The sequence below is a fragment of the Grampus griseus genome, assembly GCF_964374135.1.
Source record: "Grampus griseus genome assembly, chromosome: 11".
Taxonomy (NCBI): Eukaryota; Metazoa; Chordata; class Mammalia; order Artiodactyla; family Delphinidae; genus Grampus; species Grampus griseus.
The window spans coordinates 54,720,759-54,747,544 of NC_139005.1; the positions used below are offsets into that span (position 1 = coordinate 54,720,759).

Sequence of the window (26,786 nt, forward strand, 5' to 3'; positions counted from 1 at the left end):
ACCATACCCTAATCCATCTTAACACCTGATAGACCAAGTTCATGTGGTCTGACTTATCCAAAGGGTATATCCAGATTCTACACTCTGTGGCTTAGGTAAAACAGACTGTGTGTTATGCACAATTCCCTGCAAGCAAGCTATAATTCCTCTCTTTACTGTAGATCACTGGTCAGCCATTGAAAACTCTATGCTAACCAACTAAACTAACAAGCTTTTTAGAAAGAACACAATGATACATCTAAGCTTCCAGAGAAATAATGTTTCAAATTTATTTTACAATATGCCTCAGTACACATTTGTATAGAAGCCAAGATGATCTGTGTTCTGTGTTCTCAAATCCAATTATACACTAATTTCTAGTTTTTATTTCCATCTTTAGTGCCTTAGTTTTTAAATTAACAAACGTTTTTAAAAGGTCTGTGAAATGTAAGCAAATACTTTGCATGACCACAGTTCTTTATAACCTCATGGTAACATAAGATCTTTAAGACTTATTGTGAATCAGTGATTTGCAAAAACACTCGACCAAATTAAGCACTTTAGAACAGACTGTTCACTTGCTTTCTAACCAACAGGCATGAATATTCTGTGTATCATCTTCAGTACCTTCTATCTATTGTAAATATTTTATGAAATCCATACTTTTTAGAAAATTAAGTTTATCATGACCTGCAAGATAAAGAGTAAGACCACAGAACATGTCCTAAGAGTAAAGAAGTATAGTCAAAAAGTTTGTGTTAGGGACTTCCCTGGTGGCACAGTGGTTAAGAATCTGCCTGCCAATGCAGGGGACATGGGTTCCAGCCCTGGTCCACATGCCACATGCCACGGAGCAACTAAGCCCGTGCGCCACAACTACTGAGCCTGCACTCTAGAGCCCATGAGCCACAACTACTGAAGCCTGCACGCCTAGAGCCTGTGCCCTGCAACAAGAGAAGTCACCGCAATGAGAAGCCCGTGCACCGCATCGAAGAGTAGCCCCTGCTCACTGCAACTAGAGAAAGCCCACGTGCAGCAATGACCCAGTGCAGCCAAAAATAAATATGTTAAAAACAAAAATTCTTAAAAAAAAAAGTTTGTGTTAAATTTTTAAAAAATGAGTTTGCCTTGGAAATTCTACATTTTTCCTACATTTGTGCAAAAACATTGTGGACTCAGTTTTGCTGCATTTGGACCAAGCTGCAAAAGAAGTATGATATGTTTAAGTTGTTGTGAGTAGAATGTTTTTAAAAAATAATTATTTGTTCCAGATAATAACTTTCTAGAGAAGCCAAACCCTTGAAACCCTTGAAACAAACAGAACTGAAACACTTGATCAATTTTTATTTCAAAATGTCTACAAAGTTATAATTCTCCATTTTACAAATAATTTTTCAAAATTCAGACATTATTCAAATGTAAGCCAAAGTCCTTATACAAACAGAATACACACAAAGATCAAAAATATACATATTCTCTCAGCAAACTTTGTTACATAAATAAGTATATACAAAAGCTGGTATTTTCAATCTAAAGAACAATTATTTTAACACTGTAACCATATACAGAAGGTACTAAAATAAAAATAAACACCACAGCAAAAGTTAAAGGAACAACAAACTCATTTTATGACATCTACAACTGTAAACATACATAAAGCCAATCTTGGGGGGAATGTATACTTCACACTTATATCTTAATTTTTACTTCACTTTATCCATTTTTAAGAATATTCTCTGGATAGGTGAAATTCACAATTCTACCAGCTACCCCTGACACCTAATACAAGTTAGAACATGTGAAGAACTATATACTCTATGTCTTTGTACTTTGGGACAGATGCAAAACGAATTCTTCAAAAGTTAAATTTTTATGAACCTATGTTAAAAATTTTCCAAGTAAATTGAATTGGCTATTGAAAAATCAAACAATTCTTTTTAGGTAGGAAATGTTAGAAAAAAATCCAAACACTTGTAGTCTTAACATAGTAAAGCAATAAAGAAGATTATGCCAGTGGTTCCCCTAGATAAAAACAATTTAACTAGGTGTATGTCTAATTATGTTTTGCCCCAGAAATTCTCCTTCCTTCTCTGAGCTCGTGACAGAGTTTGAAAAGCCCGGAGACTAGAAGCTGCAGAGCGAGCAGAAATCTCCGACAATCTGTCCTCATCTGCAACGAAAGAATTATATTCAGTGCAAAAAATATGTCTTATAAAAATACTATGTTTCAAAACATTAACAGCAAATTAAAAGCATCAAGCTTTGTAATGTCAATATTGACTCTGTCAGAAACCAGTAATCTATTAAAATACAAGATATCAACATTTTTAGGATAGTTCATAGTAATTTTCCAAGTTTATCATATTTAGAAATCAAACATTTTAATGTTAAATGAGCATTCTGTTTCCTTCCTGAAATCCCACTATGTCATTACCTAAACACTTGGCCTGTGATTTCAGTATTACTCGGAAACAGTTCATCATCATATTGTCTCGTCCTACTTTAAAAAGCACAGCTGTTTGAGCAGAACTTTAATGTTTTAAAAATGAAACGCCATACCTTAACATGGTACTCACATCACATTTCTAAAATAATTTCACTTAATGTAGAAATAATGTCTGACTTTAATATGCTACCCTTCATTATTAGTGAAATTCCACAATCGGAGCAAGTAAATCTCTTATCAAGTTATTTGTAAACACTGTTCTTCCATTAAAAAGAAAACAGAACTGGATTCAAAGTGTCCAGATATTGGCATTTCAAAACATAGCAACTTGATTTCCAGCTCACTGAATTCTGAAAAAAGTCTCAAACTTCCTAAGAGAAAACCTTTAATGTGTGTGAAGCTATAATACATAAAGTATTAATTCAAATTTAATTTCAAATTCAAAATTTATAAATTTAGTAATTTCATACTTCTTAGGGTGCATTTAAAATAGTAATTTCAATTGTTCAACACTGAGAATTCAAAATTCCTCCTGCCACTATTAGAAGCAAATGAATTTGTCAAAACGAAAGAAAAAAAATTCATTTTCCCTAATTATATATATTTTAAGAATATACAGACATATGAAAAAAATGATGGATATAATGCTAGGCTGAATTCCTGAGCCACCAGCTACCCAGGCTGTAAAACAGAGTACTGACCTTAGGTGTGATGCTAGGCACAATCTCTTGCCAACTGTTTGTTTTAAAAAAGATTCTTCAAGGCTTATTTTCCAGTTTACTCATTTATAAAATGGGGATAATTTCACCCTCTTCACAGGGTTTCAAGGTTCTAATGAAATGACATCTGTGGAAGTACTTTGTAAACTATAAAGTGCTAACCAAATGTAAGATCATACTATTATGAACTACTATATAATAAAACATTATACTTTTATCTTGTGTTCTTTGACTATTAAAATACCTTCATCATTAAAGGCTTCTTGCTGGGGTAACTGGAAATTGTTCATCCTTGATTTTCCCACTTAAAAAAGAAAAAAAGCCAGAAGAAATTATCCTTCAAAGCCACCCAACAGTGTATCTTATTTATAGTCAACTCTAAGTGAAGGTAGGCTGTCAGAAAATTTATTAATTTTATAACTTTAATAGAAATTACTGCCAAAGGGCCATTCATTAATTCATAATGTACTTAGCAAATATGTAAACAAACAATGGATAATCTCCTGGGATTCTTTTCAGTGAAAATACTGATCTATTCTAACTTTAAAGAAATACAGTAAGCTTCTCTTTAAAGATGGCAGCTGGACTACACACATCTACAAAAGTGATATAAACCCACAGGACAGTGAAAATGGGAAGCAAGAAAACAGCAACAAAATTTTGGAAAGTGGGAAGCAAATGGAAGGGCAGTGAGTATGTGGTCATCATAGCCAAGTGAGCTGAATCCTTAGCAGCAGAGGAGGGATACCAAGAAGCAACCAATTTGCTCCCCTGATGGCTGGGGTTTTGGGAGTTCTGAGTACCACTGAGAGTTGGAGCGAAGGTAAAACTGAGTCAGGAATCTAGTTGAAAGTCTTTCTACAAAAGTCTGCCAGATCCTTCTTCAAATTTGTACAGCAGGGTAACTCTCCCAAAAGAGGAATGGAGGTCTCATTGCTGGAGAAGGTTTATCAGAGCTACTTTGACTGAAGGACACCGGATTCAACTGGGGGCACATATTCAAAATAGGGGTATTATATACATCATTTATCTCCTCAAACAGATAAAACATGCCATCCATGAAATAAGAACTGGATGCTGTATAAAAGGAGTATGTAGTGTTTAAAAAATCTTAGAAATTAAAAATATAGCAAAATATCATTTAAAAACTCAAGTAGAAGATAAAAATTAGTGACCCTTTCAAATTAAAACAAAAAGACAGACATGGAAAATAGGAGAGGTAAGATAAGAAAATATCATGTTCAACACGTCCAACATCTGAAAAATAGTAGTGCTGGAAGGAAGAAATAGAAAGTGGAGGGGAAGAAATCACTGACTAAATAACTTGAGAAAATTTCCCAGAACTGAGGAACATGACTTTTCAGATTGAAAAGGTCTAGTGAGTACTAGCAAAATGAATGAAAAGGGACCCACTATAAAACTTCAGAGCACTGGGTATAAAGAGAAGATGCCAAGAGCTGCCAGGAAAAAAAAGAAAGCCACATACAAAAGATCAAAAATAAAAAGAGCTTCAGACTTCTCAGTCATAATAGTGGACGTTAGAAAACAGCAGAGCAACACCTAATAAAACCAAAGGAAAATATTTTATGACCTTGAATTCTACAACCAGGCAACATTTGGTAATGTCTGAAGACATCTTTGGTTGTCACGCCTGGGGAAGAGGTGCTATGGCACTTAGTGAGTTGCCTGGATGTTTATGGGAAAGAACATGAGAGACACCTCACACTTAGACCAAAGTGAACTTGGGTACAGCACAACTGAGTGTTCCAGAGATGAGATTTTTTTCTATTTAAAGAAATCTATTACATTAACTAAAAAACTAAATAACACAACTTATTAATACATAGTATATACTCAGAGCCTTTGTATCTATCAGTATAACACTTTCATTTTAATAGACAAAAAACTAAAATCCAAGTAATTACCATTATGCTGAAATTCTGGATCTCTCAGGGAGCCCTGAATTCGACGAGAAGGATGCCAGTAGGATGGGGCACAGGGTGGAGATGGAGACTGCCCAGGTGTGTTAGTTGGATTTTCTGGAATTTTTGAAACTGGAAGAGTTGTCTCAGCAAATTTGGGGATATTGGGTTCAGAATCTTCCCTCAAAGGCAAGGGATCAATTGTTTTTAGACCAGCAGCTGGAGAAGTCAGGAGGGGTATAGCACGACTTTCTTTCTAAATGACAAAAACAAAACAAAATACGTATATGCGAGTGTACATATATAAACAAAACAAACATTTAAACACACAAAAGTATATAACCATAAAAGCAGTAGGAAAAAATATGGCGAAAATTTATGTAACCTCCATGTGGGGAAGGTTTTATAAGCCTAACAACCGATATAGATAAAGATATTTAGCTAAGTAAAAACAAAAGATATGTAAATATTTAAAAAATGAAAGAAAAATGACAAACTTGGGGAAAATATACAACTTACTGGACGGACAATGAATTATTATCACTGTTACATAAATATTTCTTTAAAAGTAGTAAGATAAACCTAATTTAAAGGTAGAAAAAGGATACATGTCAGCAATTCATATACATACAAATTACAAATAGCAAACATATTCCACACCTCACTGATAATCAAATAATTACAAAATAAAAGCAATGACATAGTAATTTTTCACTTACCAAATTACAAAGATAAATTAAAACAAACAAACTATAATACCCTGAGCTGACAAGGATGCAGAAAACTGGCACTCTTATCCAGTGTTACTGGTAGGACAACCTTCCAGGGGAGCTGGCAAGATAGCAAAAACCTTAATACTGTGGCTCTTTGACCACACAATTAATACTTAGGGAGTATTTACATAAAAATAGGTAACAACAATATGAACAAAAATGCAGGTAAAGAATGGATTTCTTTAGAGCATTTTTTCAAAATAAAGTAAAACTAAGAAATAACAACAATAGGCATCTAGTTTTAAAAAATACATTTCAACAAGGAGCATCTAGTTAAAAAAAAAACTATAGTATAACTACAGATCGTACATCATATCACAATTAAAAGTCAGATTATAAATTAATGGTATGGAAGTATGTTCACAATACATTGCTAGGTGAGAAAAATGTATTATGAAAACTTACCTACAGTATAATAAACAAATACACTATATATCTAAACTCAAATTCAACAACGGATGTTTCTGAACAGTAGGTATAAATTACCTTCTTTTTTGGTTTGCTCAGTATTTTCTATTTTTCCACAATGATAGTATATCATGAATAGAAAAGTCCCTGTATAATTTTACTTTTTAGGAGAATGTAAACAAGTAAAATCAAATATAGCCCCAAACTTTCCTGATCATTCCTTGTAATTGTTGCCTTTAGTTATTAACTTTGAGTTTATCAATGTAATGTTCAAAACATTGCTTTCTGACCTTAGGCATCATTTTCTGCAATTAGAGGGCTTATTGCTTCAAAGGGGAGATAGCCTGGGGTCTCATCCAAAAAACAAATATTTTTAAATCAAGATCTAAGATAAAATCACAAATTTTCCACTTGCTTCCCTTTTTTTTTTTTTTTTTTTTTTTTGCGGTACGCGGGCCTCTCACTGTTGTGGCCTCTCCTGTTGCGGAGCACAGGCTCCAGACACGCAAGCTCAGCAGCCATGGCTCACGGGCCCAGCCGCTCTGCGGCATGTGGGATCTTCCCAGACCGGGGCATGAACCCGTGTCCCCTGCACTGGCAGGCGGACTCTCAACCACTGCACCACCAGGGAAGCCCCTGCTTCCCTTTTTAATTACAAAGATCTCTTATGAAAATCGTTCTTTTGGTTTTTTCTTTTTGTATACATATATGTAGAATTTGGAACTTCTGTCAAATTGGTTTCATTACTGTTAAAACCTGAATTAAATCTATAGAATATTTGTAATACATGGGGTTCCCAGGTTTAATTTGACTTTATGATCTGTTCTTGAACCTAAAAGCCTCCTTATTGGCCTCACTGCTTCTACTCTCCCCCAGTATAGCCCATTCTCCACTGAGTAGCCAGAGTGATTTTAGTTATCAAGTGTATCAGAGATCTATATCTGCTTTACTGCTTAAAATCCTCCAAGAGCTTCCCAGTGCCATTAGAAGAACATCCCACTCCTTACCCAGCTCCCTTGCCCACTCCCTTTCCACCCTCATTCCCACCCTCTCCCCTGCTTTCTCCAGGCTCCAGTCACACAGACCTCTTCACTCTCGATGAAACGCTCACTGTTGTTCACCTGCACTTGCTGTTCCTTCTACCTGGAAAACAATCTCCAGCCCAGATCTCTGCATGGGCACCTCCCTCATCAGCCAGGTCTTGCTAAAATGTCACCTCCTCAGAGGTGCCTGTCCTGATGACCCAAACTAAAGCAGTCTCACCCACCTCTTGGAGGTCATTTTCAGTTTTATTTAATTGATAGCACTTACTACTATCTGAAATTCTTTTTTAAAAAATCATTTGTCTACTTCTCCCAATGAAAATGTAAGTTCCACGATCGCAGGAATTTTATCTTGATTACCAATGAATCCCCAGATCCCAGAACAGTGTTTGATACATAGTAAGAGCACAGTAAATTCTGAACTGAGTGAATGAAAACGAAACTCCTGATATTCCCCTCCAAAGATGGCTTTCGTGCAGAGTTCTCTTAGTGCGTGGCACTCTCCATCAATCCTGCTGGGCAAGCCAGAAACCTAGAAGTCATTATCCAACCCAGCTCCAGGCCTTGACATTGTTCCCCTTACACAATTCTTCAGTTTCACTCACGTCTATGCCCACCCTCTTTAGTCCAAGCTATCACAGCTCCTATCAGGACTACTGCAATGGGCTCTCAAAGGTATCCACAGTCCACTCTTGCCTTCCACGGCAGCCAGAGAGATCTTGCAAAACATAAATCAATCACAACACTCTCATATTTAAAATATTTCAGTCGTTTTCCATTTTACTTGAGATGAAAGAAATTCTCAATATTGCTGTCTCTTCCAGCCTCATCGTGCTCCTGCTCCCTGCCACACACTGCACTGGTCTTTGTTTCCTAAAACTCTATGTCCATGGGACTTCCCTGGCGGTCCAGTGGTTAAGACTTCACCTTCCAATGCAGGGGGTGTGGGTTCGATCCCTGGTCAGGGAGCTAAGATCCCACATGCCTCGTGGCCAAAAAACCAAAATATAAAACAGAAGCAATATTGTAACAAATTCAATAAAGACTTAAAAAAAATGGTCCACATCAAAAATAAAAACAAAAAAATATGCCCTTTCTCTCCACGAGACTGTGGCATATGCTATGCTTCTCCTCCCCTCCCTTTTTACCTGATTAACTCTTCTTCTTCCTCTATATCTCAACTCAATTATGACTTCTTCAAAGAAGCATCCTTGACTTTCAAGAAGCTTCCTGATCTCCATGACTAGGTCAATTCCTTCCAGGACAGCACTATATAATTCTTTGAAACTATTATTAGTTTTAATTTTACTTTTTTGGGGGTGTGATTCTCACAAGACTGTAGGTTCAACAAAATCATGTACCATGTCTATTTTTGCTCATTATCACAACCACAGCATCTAGCATGTAAGTAAATGGATAAGAAACATCTGCTGAATGAAGTGAGCTAACATACACTTGGGTTTTTAATATCATTTTTAAAATTACAGATGGTACTTGACTATCAAACCAATATCATGAGAATTCTACTCTCAAGTCTTGTGAGACAGTGTTGTTTAGGGGTTAAAAATGTGGGCTCTGAGAACAGACTGCCTGGGGACAAATCCTACTCCACCATTATGAAGACTGAACAAATTAACACATGTAAAGTACTTAGCACGGAGCCTAGAACATAGTAAGTGCTCAGTAAATGCTAGCTATTATGATCATCCCCACAGAAGTTCCCCAAATTGCTGCTGCCCCACAACACTCCCACAATTCAAGGTGAAAATATTTCTGGATAATATAATATAGTCTTCCTAATTCCTATGGTAAAAAAGAAGAGATACAGAATGATATTAACCAAGGGCAACTGAATGACAGGGATAATTCACTGCAAACTGAATGACTTACAGATTTAATGTTATTATAATAGTAGCTTCTGTAAGAAAACAAAGGAAAAAAATGACTGTGTTCAGTGAGTTTAATGACTCCTCTGCCTACCAGCAACCAAGGGGTAGACAATGGAAAATAACCAAATCTAGCTCCTGGTACAGCTACTGCTATGATCCAAATGACCATCACCTCTTGCCTGGATATTGTAACTGACTAACCAGTTTCAGGCCCTTGCTCTTGCACCCCTACTGTCTATTCCCAATACAGTTGCCAGAGTGACCTTGGAAAAACCCAAGTCAAATCATATCACTCCTCTGCCCCTCTAAAGGCTTTCCATTTCATTCAGAATAAAATTCAAAGTCTTTGCTATGACCTATAAGGCCCTACACAATTGAGTTCCTCATTATGCCTCTGACCTCATTGCCCATCCTGTTCTCCCTTTCTTGCTCTCAGCTCCACTCCTGCCTGTTCCTCAAAGAATCAGGTACCTTCTCACCTGGAGGACTTTGCACTTGCTATTCTTTTTGCCTGGAATGCCTTCCTAGATATGCATATGGGTCAGTCCTTCACCTGCTTCAGATTCTGCTCAAATGTTACCCTCTCAGTGAGAACTTCCCTCGCCACTTCCTACTCACTTCCCCTGCTTTATTTTTCTCCTTAGTTCTTATCACTATCTAAAATACTATGCATTTTACCTAGTTATCCTGTTTATTGTCTCTCTCCTCCACTAGAATGTAAGTTCAGTGAGGGCCAGGATTTTTACCTGCTCCTTTCACTGCTACATCTCTAGTGTTAAATCAGCATCTGGAACATAGCTGGAACAAAACTGCCACAGAAGATGCTCAATCAATAGTATTGCTTTTCTTCTCTCTCTTCCTGTTGTCACTACTGACAAAAATTGAAAGTATAGCAGAAATACAGTGCCACTACCCAAAAAAACAATTCAATGCCTTTGCCTTCTGAAAGTAAGTTAAGAGCATCATCTCCATATATGATAGGCAGAATTTTCTAACATCGGAACCTCTCATTCACTTATTGCATGTGACTAAAATAATCACTTCCTGAAGAGATGTTTTTCTCCAAAATATAAATATTTACCTTCCTAAAAGTTTCTAAGCCATCCTGAGAGGACATTCTTTTTCTCTGTTCTGCAACTGAAGGCTTCATTTTAGATGGAGACACTAAAACAGCACCACCTAGAAAAATGCAAAAGATGTTATATTTTGATTAAACTAAATTATCATGTAGAGAAAGCAGGTGAAATAAGAACTGCACAGTGTTTGCCTGTTACCAACAGCTGGAGTGGTAAGATCGTGATGAGTCCTCTGGATTCCACCAAGTTCTCTTAGCTTCGGAGTAGGAAGCCTGCCTCCTTTTCCTGAGGACACAGAAGACGACTCCGACCTACAAATTAAAACAATTATGAAGCATGTCCTCCAGAAAATATAATAAAAAAATACTTTGCCATCATTATGCAATTAAACTATAGACCTATAAGAGAAGGTCATTTTGTTTCTGAAAAAAATAAACAAATCTACGCACAGTTAAGAGTAACTGAATATTGGAAAAGAGTTAAGATCACTGCAAGTCAGCAACACACCAGAGAATTCTTCCATTATATCAGAACCTAACTTCCATATTAGCTGCAAAACTCACGAATGAATGCTAAGGGCATTGGACTATGGACAAAAAAATACCATAACCAATGGCAGAGAACCACTCCCCAAAGCATTCTGCATATAAATCAATGGAAATTAGCTATTTGCAGAAATCACTTATTTTATTAAAAAAAAATTTTTTAACATCTTCATTGGAGTATAATTGCTTTACAATGGTGTGTTAGTTTCTGCTTTATAACAAAGTGAATCAGCTATACATATACATATGTTCCCATATCTCTTCCCTCCTGCATCTCCCTCCCACCCTCCCTATCCCACCCCTCTAGGTGGAAACAAAGCACCAAGCTGATCTCCCTGTGCTATGCAGCTGCTTCCCACTAGCTATCTATTTTACATTTGGTAGGAAATCACTTATTTTAATATTACAAAACATCTTTTCTTTCTTTTTGGTAGTATAACCATCTGATAGTAAAGAATATCAGTTATTTTCTTCAAGTCACAAAGTCATACTTCCAGAGATATCTAGCAAATCATAATTAGGAGAATATAAATGAAAATAACCCTAACTACTTCCTCCCCAAGTAGCTCAATGTTCAAGTGTTCAACTACCAAGTAGTGGTGACTCAAATACCTGAGTGAATCAAATTATATAAACCATAAAGAAATGCCTATTTCGTGACATTAAAGTAAAATCTGCTCTTTATTAGTCATAAAACCAAAGTATAAACCACTATAATTAATTAGTGACAAAACGAAATACATATTAACTGTGAACAATAATGCGTCTATATACTGATTAATTTAAAACGCTCACCCTTCTTTTATTTTGTCTGCTTTAGATTTTTCCTGTACTTCCAACTTCTCTAGCTCTCCCACATTAACCTGCTTGTCCCTTTCCTCCTCTTCCTCCTCCTCTCTTGGCTGTTTCTGTGTGTCTTCAGTGGTGTTCTCTGCATCCCAAGCCAGACGCCTTCTAACAGGTATGGGAGCATCTGACACACCCAATTTCTCTGTGGTAGTTTTCTGGGGCTGTTCTTCCAAGATAGGTCTTTTTTCTTCTAGTTTTGTAGAAGGATATTTCTGCAAAGTCTTATGGCTTGTAGGATCTCTGCATAACAAAAATAAGTTTTATTTTAAATTGAGTAGTTTGAGGTTTCTAATTGATACTTATTTTAATAAGTCCGTCATTGCCTTCCATCGTTCACAACTCTGTTTCCCACTGATATTGCCTTGCCCAGATACTGAAGAAAAAAATCGAATTAAGAGTTCATTTTACAATAGAAGTTAAAGTTACAATCTATTAAAATATTCCAAAATAAATTATATTTATCTCCTTCTACTCCTCCCATCACACATATATGCCTGCACCACTGCTGATAAAACTCACATGTATCTCTCGAGTGGCCTCTGCATACATAAACTAGGACCCCCTCACATGGTCTAACTTGTTCAGTTACTCAATTAGGGTTTGTGCACAAACTCATGTGTACTTATGGATCAAATAGGCTGATTCCAATTTTATATTTTAGATATATTAATCTTTTCAAGTCACTGTTAACAGATTTTGTGATGAACTTTTAAAATCAGATGTCACATAATTAGAATTTATAGTTAATTTGGTATGTATGGCTACACTAATACACTATAAAAACCAAAAACTATTTTATTTGCTACAAATCGATGTGCTATTCCTCTTAGAAACAGTTTAATTGTGTTCACTTTAAAACCCAAAATAGCAGAGAATTCTTCCATAGAATTGGGGTGGAAGTTCCATATTAACCACAAAAATCCATTAATGAATGATAATGGAAATGTACTAATAGATAATATTCTCTAAGTTTTTATTATTGTTACCTTTTTCTTTTTGTTTTACTTTTTAAAGTTTTTTACGTCTACTGTATAGTCATCCCTAGTCTACTCTTAATTGCTAAGAAGGAATTTTATAAAATCCAATCTTCCAGATTTAAATTATGTATTATTTCTACCCAAGCGTGTAAAGCAAGTATGTATAGCTTTACTTTTCACAGAGAATAAACTAAAAATAATGAAATGTAATAAGTGGCTGGTATATTTCCATTAGACTAGACGACTTTTGAGTCTTCATATCATTTTCCTATGTAATTCCATGATCTACATAATCTATAACATACTTTTCCACCATCCACAAATAACATCTCACCCAGCAAGATCTAGTGCTCTAATGTTGCTACTAATGGTTCCTTCTGAGCTCGTGGTCGAGGAGACATCCCAACAGCGGTTGTTTTCAGACAGAATCTGATTCAGATGGTCCCGAGAAAAATGAGTTCCCTGAACTCGTTTCCTATAAAACTCAGCCTTCTCTCGGAGTTCTTTAACCTATGCAGGAGAGTTGAGATATCATGTATCATTGTAAATGCTCCTTTGCAAATATCACCAAGTAGCATATCCAAGACATTGTACAAATACAGCCAGAGACCAAGGAGAAAGAAAGGCAAAAGTAGCCACATATACTATGTGCATTTTTAAGCAGAAATTAAAACAGTCAAGCTGATGCACAGTGCAGTTATTTTACTTCAGGCCAGCAGGCAGGGAGAAATTTGCAGCAGCTAAGAAAAATATCGACACCTACTTCTTACTTCAACTGAAATTACACAAGTACTCTATGCATTATTACAGATTTAAAAACTCAAAAGCAACCAACCTCCGCATACCACATGGCATTTAGAGAACCCTAGGGGAGGAATACAGAAACATACTTAATGACAGGTTAATGCCATAATCGAATATTAATGGGAATCACTGAAATACCTTATTATTTTTCCTTCTAAATATATACCAAACTTGTCAATCAATTTTTTTTTAGTATTTTCAGTAGCATTTAATTCAGTAACCAAGATACTTTAACATTGCCTTGAAAATCAACCACGTTCTTGCATGGGTGGAATGCTGTCCGCAACAAGGTAACCTAATTACTATTTCCCCACCTCTGGAAGAGTACTGACATGCCAGAAACCCCTAGCCCCAGTCTTTACTTCTGGGCTTATATACACCTGCTGCTACTACTACAGAAGCTCCACTGAGAGAGTCATGAGGCTTTCCTCTCCACATTCCTCAACATTCCCTTGTAATCAGCAAAACCAGTATTAAATACATAATTTAAAAGAATATCCCACAAAATAATAACTGCAATATATTCGACAAAGCAACAGGATACCAAAAAAAAGTTCTGATGAACTACTGATATAAGGTGACTTGAATTCCCTAATATGCAAATAACATATTTTCACGTGAAAAGGAGTCTTTTATACTCATTGAAACCCTTTCATTTTATACATCATACTGCCACCTTCTGGCTTCCCTGAATACAATTCCACAATGTAAAAAAATTAAGTTGCAGCTTAAAAGTTTTGAATAATCTGCTTAAAATAATTTATTCTCAAAAAACTGTATAATTTTTTCCTATCATAAATACAAATATTAGCCTTAAAAGGATACCTGGATACTGTCTGCTAAAATCGCTTTTCTCATATTATGTAACAACCTAAATGGGAAAAGAATAGATACATGTGTATGTATAACTGAATCACTTTGCTGTACAACTGAAATTATCACAAAATTGTTAATCAACTATACTCTAATATAAAATAAAAAGTTAAAAAAATAAAAGCAAAGAAAAAAACTGCTTTTCTCTCACTTAAAGGCAAAAAAGCAAATAATGAAAATTGGCATTGCAAAAGCAACTGGAGAAACATATCCTCAGCTCCTTAAGGAAATACTACTGATGCAGAGAGATGCAAGTGCTACATCTCTAGGGAATCAGACAAAGCAAAGGACAGCGCCTGCCAGGGCAAAAGAAAACACATAATCCCAAAAGAGTCCTACTGCTCTAATGAACCAAACCTGAAACATTCCTAAAAGATAATTCAAAATATTGTTTTCTTCACTGTTAAAAAAATTAAGCCATGTTCATTTACCATTTTTTCAACTCTTATACTTTAAAGAAAATTACTAATAATGGTTTTTGCATTTAATAGGTATTGAGTCTGTTGAACTCTTAACCAGTGTATTCTGAATGCATGGGAAGCTTGTAATAAAGTGCCTTGATATAATCCGGGTTTTATTTCTAATAAGTACCCCCATGCTTCAAATGTGTCATGGTCACTCCATCACCTACATGATAACATCTTCATGCCTTAGGATCACTTCCTCCCCCCTGGGTTCTCAAAGCCCTTGGTGCATATCCCCACTAGTACTTATTTCATTCTTCTGGAATTATTGCTTGTGTCATTCTTCACCATTAACCTATGAACTCCTTGAGGTGAGGGAGAATGTAGCCTTTCAACATTGATTCCACAACCTGTCCTGAGTATGGACTAAGCACTAGGCCTGAGCTAGACGGCTGGTAGCAAAGATAAGCAAGAAAGTTCCTGCACTCAATGTGCTCACAATCTGGTAGAGCAGGCCGATCTCCTCGTATATGATAAATCATTATCATAATATTGGTACGATCTATGCCATAATAAACAAATGAGATATAAACTGAAGGAGTGGTTTCAAAAGGGGGTCCTACCAGTCCTGCACTGTGTGTAAGGTGGAGCAGGAAGGAGCCGCAGAGAAGGCTGCATTCTATCTATACGGGAGGACCTCACTGATTGATGAATGAGAGGATGGACGAACATCCCCTCCATGTACACAGTGACCTAGTTTTATCTGACATCAACTTTTTTTAAAGAAGGGAGGGGAGATACAGAAATTCTGTAAAACTTTATTCAGTTCTATTTGTTACTGACATTCAAAACTCAATGTTTTAAATTGACTTTATCAGCAATCTTTGTTAATAATCTTAGTACTGTTATATTTTACAAATACATGATTTTAAACTTCTGTAGTCCTAAACTCAGATGAAAAAATAGGACGCTGATATTTCCAAAGTAAGGTGTTCTACTAGAAAGAGAAAAAAAAATCAATGGTGTGAACTCAGTATTAAAAACAATCCCTACAGCCAAAAAAAGGAGCTACTAAAAATGATATGAATAAACCATGCCTAACTCAGTTAAAGCCACACACACACCCCTTTTCAGGTCAAGTAACACCATCAGGTTACATAATATTAAATGCTATAAGTAGAACGTTTTCCTTTCTGGATTTCTTTTCCCAAATTAAGAATTCAACTAAGTTGTTTAAAATTTATATGTGAAAAATTCAAACTCAGAAAACTGGGGAATAAAATACTCCTTTTCCCAAAATCATCCCCTGAAAATGAAGAGTCATCTTATACCTAAAAGTCCTTACAGTGTCTGTCAAATTACAGAATGTCTCAATGTGGCACTTCATCTTGAAACAAAGTCCTATTTCTGGAAGACACATTAGAAAAAAATTATCTCAACCAATGCAGTTGGGAGGATTAGAAGACTACCTAACAATCAGGAAAAAAAGACATTTAACACAGATCCAGTAGTTATTCTGAGGATTGGACTTAACAGTTGCAGTTGCTGATTATTATTAAAAAACAGCCTTCAAGCGAGCATTAGGAATAGAGCCACTGGTTATAGTATAGAGATAACAAATATACAACCACTGGACAAATAAAATCAACTACCCTAATGTTATGTGAATAGGAACTTGGGACACAGGATAAAATATCTAGTGACTAGACTATAAATAGATTTAAAAAGTACAATATCTCAAAGAAGAAAGAGGGAAATGAAGATGATACATGGACTAGAAAACTGTAACATGATTCAAAGTGCGTTAATATTCTAATGATAAAAAAGTCGCTGATGTCCAAATGCATTTGACGAGTGTGAATAATATTCCATGAAATGTTAGGAGTAGGAAAATGAGGGAGTACCTTATACGTAGGTACCTCAAAATCAGCCACATACAGTAAGTATCTTCCAGGGAAAAAAATGTAAGATATAAGAAAATATGGCCCATATTAAATGTCTATGACCTGATCGACTAAAACTATTAGCACTATCAGTGATCGCTAACCTCATAACTAAAAATTCTTATTCTTTTCTAACTCCAATTTGTTTTTTTGAATGATTTTGACCATGAAGTTAAGGCAAACTATTCTACTAATTTAAACATTTTCAACCACCTATAGCAATTAATAAAACAAACCTTCAGAGAAGTCACATTACCAAGATATTATAATAGGAAATCTTAAAGACCGATCTTAAATTAACAACAAAAACAAAAATGTTCTCTTCCACAAGGGCAGGATAAGGACTGTCACATTATCACGACTCCAGACATAACAGTCCTCTGAGTCCATTAAATGTTTACATCTGAGGCCTAAATACCAACTCATCTTAGTTCAAAGAAGTCTCAGACTAAGTGATAATCTTTCCAAAACAAGGAGCTTCTCATGAACCCAACCTAGCAAAGTACCGGAACACGACAGGGCAGTGGCTGACACCTACCAACTGGCCACACACGCCCTCTATGGCCACACTCTGCTCCTGCCTTTGCCTGGGGTTTTCCCCCATTCCCCGTCAGACTCCTCAGGCACAGAGATCCTCACGGAGGTCTGGCATGGTCAGAAACTGCTCAAGAATTCAAAACTGACTCAATTCCTTTCTTCTGTCATGGCTGCTTTCAATGTTCTCATTTTTAACTTGATTTCACCAAGGTGAGTATAGGAATTTTGCCCCCAGTAATATTCGGTTGGCCGAAAAGTTCGTTCGGGTTTTCTGTGACATCGTATGGAAAAACCTGAACGAACTTTTTGGCCAACCCAATATCGTCACCAGGACATAGGTCTGGGAGCTGCCAGAGCCAAGAACCAGAAGCTCAAAGTGTCAGAGGCTGATTACACATAATTGTTAGCCATGGTTTAAAGTATGGAGCTAAATAAGATTCATTCCCCATCCAAATTATCCCTCTCTTTATAATGTCTAATCCAAAATGTTCTCATTTAGCTTATTCACACAGAAAGGGGAGCAAACCATCAAGATGTAGTTTAAAAGATGCTAACTACACAATAACCAAAAAAGCTCCACCGTTTATCCTTTGGCTATAAGAAGCTAGTACTAAACTAGCACTCACCAATTCTAGAATTACCCTTTTCTTCCAACCTTTCTTTAGGATCCTCAGAATTTCTCCCATATGTCAGGGTATCCCAACACTAGAACTCAAACCTCTATCAACACAGGCCACTCCTTCCTTGTGCTTGCAGACTGCACTATTAGTACATGCTAACAGGGCACGTCAGTCAGATAAACTAATCTTGAAAAATTAATCAATCTTGAATTGAGAGAGGTCTGAAGGTTATAAAATAATCAAATCTATAATGCTACAATTCTATAAACTGACTTCATTAACATAAATATTTGATTTTAAAAACATTTTTAACTTTAAAGACCTTATAATAATACTAATCTCTAAGCTAGTATTTTTAAAAAAACTAAACACACTGATAAACTATATCCTCATACATACAATTGAAGTTCCTGATACTTTTAGTGCTATTACAGCATCATACATTTTCATACTGTCATCTCTATTACTAGGTGAAACTATTGTGAAATCAAACTGATATAGTGCCAAAGAACATGTGGGCTTCCTGAGCTTATACACTCACCTGATTTGGTATGTTTTCCTTCACACGTGTCCAAGTCCCAGCTTTATAAAAATATTGGGCTGGGCTCAGAAATTTTGCTCTATATTCAGAATTCACCTTCCTAACAGAAATGAAATGAGAGTAAATATTTCACCATGTTGATCATCTAAATACCATGATATTTTTCTTACAAAATACATACCCAAGCCTTTGATGTCTCCAAGGAGTAAGTTTCTTTTTAGGCTGGTTTAAGTCTTTTGATTCCATCTCTGCTTCTAATTTTAAAGGATCATCTGTTTTATTATACTAAAATGAAAATAATTTTAACTTTTTATGCTCAATTTATGTTATACATTAAAGTGAAAACACAGATGTTGTAAAGTATAGCTGGATACTGAATTACAATTCTGTTTTTAAAAGTAAGCTTTAACTACTAAAGATAACATAGAAATCATAAAAAATCAACAAGCAAGTTTTGAAACTAGTATATCTGGTTAGTTTCTTGAAGTATATAGCTCAGGATATGGTTTCATTTTCTAACAATAAAAATTTTAGATACTTGGCTAGGAAAAAGTTTTAATTAACAAACATCTAAATAAATAAACTTTATGTTAACGACCTATTGAACACTGGTCTTACATTTTCCCTTGATATTCTAAGTTTACATTTAATTGTTACTCATTGGGACCTTCCACTTAATTATTGTAAGTTAGCACACAGCTTTACTGAATAACTTAATTCTTTTTTTTTCAAGAACATCATAGGTCCAACAAGTATATATATTATTAAACATATACATCATATATAATATATATGTATGACTTATATATATGCATATATAATTTTTATATATGTATATTTATATATATATAAATTATTTTACTTTTAGTCATATAATTTTTATTCTTAGAACCCATAACATTTCAGGTATGACATTCCAGGAGATCAAAAAATAGGACTTACCCCTGATTTACCTATAATTTACAAAAATTTTAACCTGATGCTGTAACTGAAACAGCTGTAATTTCACACAGAGAAGTACGTTTGTATATACCAAGGTAAATCGTGTGAATTATACTGGCTATAATTTGGCATATTAAAGCTATGGTTTAAAATACATGTGTGGATGTGTGTTTCTATCTGATTTCCACTATTTAATTTAAAGTATGTGTTTCCATCACCACTGTAACCCCTGGAGCTCACATTACTATAAGGACAATCATTTGATATTAGACATAGCAGACTTACCTGCTGTATTGCTAAGCATATGCTGCACTGTATTACATTTAATTATTTAGATCTGTCTCCCCACTGACCCAAGAACTGCTTAGGGCTTAGTGTAGTTATCATTGTATTCTCAGTACCTACCTGGTGCCTGGTTTCTACCAGGTGCTAGATGAACATTTGACATTTAGTGAATAAATAAACAAATTAGTGAACTAGCTAAAAACAAAATCTCAAATGGTGATAAGTAAAAGGAAATTTGTAAAGTTCCAAATGGTGGTAAGTAAAAGAAAACGTGGAGAGTTTCAAATCATGAGGATTTTATTTTGTTTAAAGAGCTGACAAATACCTTCTTTTCAGGAGATATTGTTTCAAAATTTCCGTTCTCCTTCAAATGATTTCTTTGTTTTGGTTCTTTCACTGGAGATAAACCCTTAAAATTTCTTTTGTATTCAGTTTCATGGATGAATGAGTTACCTTTGAATTGTGGAACGAATTTGCTTTTATTGTGGAAAACCTTAAAAAAAAATTACTTTAGTTTAGTTTTTTGTTAAATATACAGAACTTCTTCAATTGCTTAAAAAATTTCACATATGAAGTTGAATCATAGGATACAAAAAAGGGAAAATTATATACGACTGTAATTTCATTTCACATGTCTAATTAACATCCATTGCAACAAAAGCAAAAACAAATGGGATTGCATCAAACTAAAAAACTTCTGTACAGAAAACAATCAACAGAGTGAAGAGACAGCATATTGAGTGGGAGAAAATATCTGCATTCATCTCATAAGGGGGTCAATATTTAAAATATTTAAGGAACTCAACTCAACAGCAAGAAAACAACCCAATTAAAAAATGGGCAAAGAGGCATAAAAACAGACATATAGATCAATGGAACAGAATAAGGAGTCCAGAAATAAGCTCACATGTATATGGTCAATTAACTTATGACAAAGGAGCCAAGAACATACAATGGCGAAAGGGTCTCTTCAATAAATGGTGTTGAGAAAATTGGACAGCTACACACAAAAGAATGAAAATGGACCACTGTCTTGTGCCATACATAAAAATTAACTCAAAATGGATTAAAGACTTGAATGTAAGCCCTGAAACAATAAAACTGCTGGAAGAAATCATAGGCTAAGATCCTTGACATGGGTCTTGATGATGGTTTTTTGGATTTGACACCAAAAACAAAGGCAACCAAAGCAAAAATAAACAAGTGGGACTACATCAAACCAAGACACAATATTTTCAAATCATATATCTGATAAAGAGTTAATATTCAAAATAATAAAGAACTCATAAAACTCAATTAAAAAAAAGCAATCTGATTAAAAATGGGCAAAGGAACTTTTTTCCAAAGAAGACATACAAATGGCCAACAGGTACACAAACAGGTGCTCAACATCACTAATCATCAAGGAATAAACCAACATCAGTGAGATTTCACCTCACATGTTAGAATGGCTATTATCAAAAATACAAATGGTAACAAGTGTTGGCAAGGATGCAGAGAAAAGGGAACCCCGGTCCACCGTTGGTGGGAATGTAAATTGATATGGCCATTATGGAAAGCAGTATAGAGGGTCCTCAAAAAATTTAAAATAGATCCAGCAACCCCACTTCTAGGTATATATCCAAGGGAAATGAAATCAGTATCTCAAAAGATATCTACACTCCCATGTTCATTATAGCATTATTCACAGTAGCCAAGATATGGAATCAGTCTAAGTGTCCATGGACAGATGAATGGATAAAGAAAATGTATTATTATTCAGCCTTAAAAAAAAAAAAATCCTCTCACTTGCAACAACATGCATGAACCTGGAGAACATATGCTAAGTGAAATGAGCCAGGCACAGAAAGACAAATACTGCATTATATGATCCCACTTATATGTGGAATCTAAAGGAACTCATAGAAGCAGCAAATAGAATGGTGGTTGCCAGGGGCCAGGGACCAGGGGGTGGGAGAAATGGGGAGATGCTGGTCAAAGGGTACAAAGTTTCAATTATGCAGGATAAATAATTATGGAGATCTGAAGTACAGCATGTATGTAGTTAACAATACTGTATTATGTACTTAAAATTTGCTAAAAGGATAGATCTTAAGTATTCTCACCACACACAAAAAAAATGGTAACTACATGAGGTGATAGATGTGTTGATTAGCTTGATTGTGGTAATCATTTCAGAATGAATACATATGTCAAAACTTCACATCGTACATCATAAATATATAATTTTTTGTCAATTAGAGCTCAGTAAAGCTGGAGAGAAAATCCAAAGGTCAACTTTCTCTACTCATTACTATGTTTTGAATAATAGTTATTGTAATCAAATAATGCTTAAGCCAAAAGAAATAATGAACCATATCTTTTCTCCCCCAAGTTCCCCACCCCCTACTAGTTTGGTAGTGAGAATAGTAAAATAGGCAGATTTTAATAATAAGAAAATACACATTAGCTTTACAAAGCAACTCTGTTGTCAGCTCTGCAGGGTTTTTTTCCTCCTTGACATGAATTTTTTTTCCTCCTACAACAATAAAAAAGTCTTAACGTTTTGAATATCTGACATATGCATTTGCTCAGGTCTTTTCCTTTGCTTATTTTTAGCTTAAAGCAAGGAAAAAAAGAGGTAATTATCATGTCTCTATTTTTAAATGTTTTCTTTTATCCTTAATATTTCATAATATGGTTTCCATTTCATGGTCTATTACCACTGATTACAGAGAAAGCAAATAGAAAGGATATGGAGTTCAAATAAGGTATATTATTGCTTCACAACGCTGCATAATACACCTTCATACAGATCACAACCAAACAGTATATCTTTTTAAGTACAGTATAACCTCAAGGACTCTTCTGCCAAAAATTGTTCTGACTCTTTTACATATTAATATAAGACATCCTTTCAGAAAACAGGTGTCTGATAGAACGGAACAGCTCCTTTAGAGGTTCCCTATCAACAAGCTTTGAAAGTTTCTGTCACAGAGCTCTTCAATCCACAGACCCGAAAACTGATATGCTTTCAACTAACAAAGAGCATTTGCTTCCAAAAAAAATTCTCTGAAACCCTCACTAATGAAAGCAATAAAGCTAGTAGTGAAGGTATTGCTAGTGATTTATTTTATGTTATACTTCTGATACTATCAAAAGAACGTTTCTACATAATGCTTTCACTGAAGTATGCAGAAGTTGTCAATAGGGCTTTGATTTGAATCACCTCTACCTTAAAGGTAAGATATTCTACAAAAATTGAACAGTCATGATTTTTAGGCTGTAAGTAATTTTGTAGGTACACTTTCTATCCAACAACACTTGTGAGCCAGCAAAAGAAGTACTGATTCTATTCACTAGGTTTATAAAGGGTATGTATTGATTTATGTTATTTTATGTGTTCCTAAAATGTTATATAAATTTCAGTTTTTTAAAAACTGAATAACAAGTAAGCAAGCCTAAAGCTGCTACAATTTGTAGGATAACACTGGTACTATCTTAGTGTAAGATGACATGTTATTGTCTTGCTGAATCTAATTATCCTCTTGGTCCTTATGGGTGTATAAAGTATACAGGTGAGTGAGAAAGAAAAGACTAAGCTGTCATGAGCCTTTGGGGATATTCTAAATGGAAGTATTTCCTACCTAAGCCTAGGAGTATGGTTAAGAACATAAATGAGCTAAGAACTGTATGGAGAATTCTAGTAGTAAAACAACAGAGTATATATTAGTAATGGTAGTCTAATACTAAAATTGTGTGAGGATACAATGAAACCTAATATCACATTTAGTTACCATTATAGCTTTTGAATTTATAAATATAGTTAAACTGACAATTCCTATCACTGCTCATTTGATATTAGGACAAAATTATATATCTTGCATCACTTTCAACCTATTTTGTACTTATTAAAATAAATATCCAATGCAGTTACACCTTTCTTAGAAGACAGAAAACATGCAATATATTAGTCAACAAAATTCAACATTTCAGAATACAATCAATTTAACAATTTTTTAATAAATAAAAAAAATTCACAGCATGCAAAAACTTACCAGTCCTCAAGTTTTCATTACCCTGTCTCATATTTAGTATATGTGATGGATCTGGCAACAATGATCATCAGTAGCCTAGGACAGTATAATATTACTACTATAAATCAGAAGTAATAGGATGATTTTAGCAAAACTCTCATTTTCACGTTTCTAGAACCCACCTTCAGGCCTTCTTAAGTATCTAATTTCTTTCAGTTCTTAGTTCTATGTAAATCTGCAACACTAGATTAGATGATATTCCTCAAAAATGTATTGCATCCATTAAACTACCTGATTGGCTGCAAAAGCTGAAGTAGTTTCTTTAGGGGTCTTCCAAACAAACTGCCTTTGATATTCAGAATTTCTCAAGACATTATGTGAAGGAACAACAGTCAGTCCAGCTTTTTTCTGTAGAAGTCTATCCAACTGTTAGGGAAAAAAAAAAATCCAACTCAAAGTTATTAAAAATTTCTATTCAAACTTTTTCTTTTTTTTAACTGTGGTAAAAAACATAGAACATAAAACTCTACCCTCTTAACAAATTCTTAAGTGTACAGTAAGGTATCATTAACTATATGCACATCGTCATACAGAAACCTTTCTTTAATTGTTAATCTTCCTTTAAATTGTGAAACTCTTTAAAATTCCCTTAATACCGTCAAGGAATTATTGTGCATCCCAGCAAAAGATAACATTTCTCTCATTGCTTCTCGGCCTTTTGGCTAAGATCAAGTGTAGATAACATTTCTCAGTCCCTTCCTACCAATTATGCATAAGTGAATATATTACTAAGAAACAACAGCACATTACCTCGTCCACAGCTTGCTTTGGGGACACCCCTTCCCCTGCCCACCAGACTTACATGTCACCTTCCTTGATTCCCATGCCCCCTGGTCTTCCAACACTTCTAAATGCCTCTCCGTGGTTCCAGTCAGCGGTGGACATGAGATGGGGAGGAAGCAGTAGAGTGGAGAAAAATGGGGAAGCAGTGAGGCGTCTGCACGGGTCCCTGCAGCCTCTGCTTATGTGCTCGCAGGGACCTGCCGCAGGCCAGCTGGGACATAAGAGAGCAGAACTGCAAGATCTTTTGAGATCTAGCCAGACCTCTCCTTCCTTTTGCATTTTGTCAATTGAGACTCTGTTTTTTCTGCTAGTACACAATAAGAAATTGAAAAGGGCCTAGGTATAAGTCAGCTCACCATCCCTGCCAGAGGTAATGGCCTACTCCCTTTCTCTGTCTCAACTTGATCTGTCCCTTAGGACTCAGGTGCTGATATATGATAAATAAAATCCAGAGGCAGGCTGTGTACCCAACGAAGGGATATCTTAGTAAAACCAGTACAAAATGGCAACTATTAAGAAGAGAACTAAGTCATAATAACTAAAGTCAACAGCCTCTTATCAACTCTTCTACAGACACTGGACAAGAAAACAAATAATGGAAAAATTTAAGCACAAAATGTAATATTACTGAAATGATGATGAAATTTACAAAGAATTCTATGCTTCTGAAAGGAAATACAGTGAATATACCTACCCCACCATCTATGTTTTCTGAAAGAAGCTTGGTAGAATGTTCCAGCTCCACATTTTCATTAACTGGTACATGATTTGCTACTATAGCCTCCTTATTTTCCACAATTTCTGAAGCCCCTTCAGCTCTGGAGTCTGCAGAGTGAGATCTGGTTCTCTTGGGAACCCTGGAGGCGTCTAGTGCAAGAACCCTTTCTTGGTTAACATCTTCTTTTTGTTCTGGTTCTGGTGTTCTGGGGGCTTCGGGTTCTGGTGATACAACCACAGTGTTCTCTGAGGTAGCTCCATTCCACTCAAGAGATTTTGAAATCTGTGGGTCATGGTGAGGGACTCTTCTTTTGGAAATAAAACTTGGCTCTTTTGTGATTCCTACAAAATATAATATACAAAAATAGCAGATACCAAAGCATCAAGCTACAAAGACAACTTTTAATCACATGTATGAGAGGAGAAATGGAATTTAAAATTCAGTTGAGATACACAATATCCTTCCAGTTACGGGATTAAAAAAAGTACAGTTTTTCCACATAATATCTTTAATTTTGTTTTAAAGAAATATTAAACGTTTGACCATAATTTTTAAATTGAGGTCACAATGTTCGAGTTATCCTAAGACAAGTTGCTAGAATCACAACGTGATGGACCTGGCAAGCCAGGTGGAATGTGTTGCCTCCGTTTCTAATTACTTTCCTGTGCTACTTTACAGAACAAAGGGCCCTGGTGCTGTCAAAATTTGGAACTTTTCACAAAGCTTCTCTTATGTACAGCAGACCAAGATGAGAAGGGGTGAGATGTCATTATGCTGGATCTTAGTTCTACATTTGCCTTGAGTTCCTGAGAAGTAAAGAGAATGAACCCTTTTGACAAGACCTAAGATACTATTTCTCTATATTTCTGTCTGGCAAGCAAATGTCCAAAAACTTAACCTTCTACCCAGGTAAGAGGAGCTCTGTGGAATGACAGTCACTGAGATACTGCCCTAGTTTGGAGCCATTCTTTAAAAAGAAAGAAGACAGTGCAGGGTGGGGTAGAGAAGAAAGATTAAGAATGGAAGAGAAGGGAAGGTAGACAGACAACCTGGCATTAGGTAAAACCAGAGTCCTTTAGCCTCTATCATGGATGTTCTGGCCATCAAACCCAGGGTCCCCACCCTTACAAGTCTGCCCTAGACCATGGTCTCCAAACTGGGTGCATATATATCTGGAGGCACAGAAAGACATTCTGTGGGGGGGCAGGAGCAGAAATGGGCAGCTTAAGGGAATCACTTTCCAGATCCTAACTTCCATGTGTGCTACTTCCTGACAGCCTAAGGGCTGCATCTGCCATCTGTAGTTTCCTTTCTCACCACTCCCTTCATAATCACCCTCTTCCCACTTCATACAAGAAAGACACGCCTCTCAACCACCCTATGGAATAAAAAAATTGTCATAGGTGGGGAGGACAAACAAAGGAACAATTCAAGAAAGCACAACTCCTGAGGAAGAGTATTTGACAGAAAGCAACAAAGGCAGAGATTAGAAATAACAAAAGAACAGTGCATTATTTTATCCAGCACAACACCTTTTCCATCTACCTATCTTAGAATTAAAATTCAGGGTGTAAGACAGTCATTATGTGAAATGCATATATGCATATTAATGCATTTATGTGGACCAAAAAATA

At 35.5% G+C, this 26,786-nt stretch overlaps 1 protein-coding gene across 1 annotated transcript in view; it reads right to left on the bottom strand.

Moving 5' to 3' along the window:
- Window positions 1-1,356: 1,356 nt before the first annotated feature.
- The window catches only part of MDM1 (Mdm1 nuclear protein), a 29,006-nt gene continuing 3,576 nt past the window's right edge, over window positions 1,357-26,786 (bottom strand). The window contains exons 3-15 of the mRNA XM_082666564.1: window positions 25,129-25,493; window positions 23,883-24,017; window positions 19,901-20,068; window positions 18,530-18,633; window positions 18,349-18,448; window positions 13,462-13,491; window positions 12,961-13,136; window positions 11,596-11,889; window positions 10,454-10,566; window positions 10,261-10,358; window positions 5,070-5,322; window positions 3,389-3,448; window positions 1,357-2,149 (exon numbers count right to left, since the gene is read on the bottom strand). Of these exons, the coding sequence (XP_082522690.1) occupies window positions 2,037-2,149; window positions 3,389-3,448; window positions 5,070-5,322; window positions 10,261-10,358; window positions 10,454-10,566; window positions 11,596-11,889; window positions 12,961-13,136; window positions 13,462-13,491; window positions 18,349-18,448; window positions 18,530-18,633; window positions 19,901-20,068; window positions 23,883-24,017; window positions 25,129-25,493 (2,009 nt within the window). The 3' untranslated portion in view covers window positions 1,357-2,036. The remainder of the gene's footprint in view (window positions 2,150-3,388; window positions 3,449-5,069; window positions 5,323-10,260; window positions 10,359-10,453; window positions 10,567-11,595; window positions 11,890-12,960; window positions 13,137-13,461; window positions 13,492-18,348; window positions 18,449-18,529; window positions 18,634-19,900; window positions 20,069-23,882; window positions 24,018-25,128; window positions 25,494-26,786) is intronic.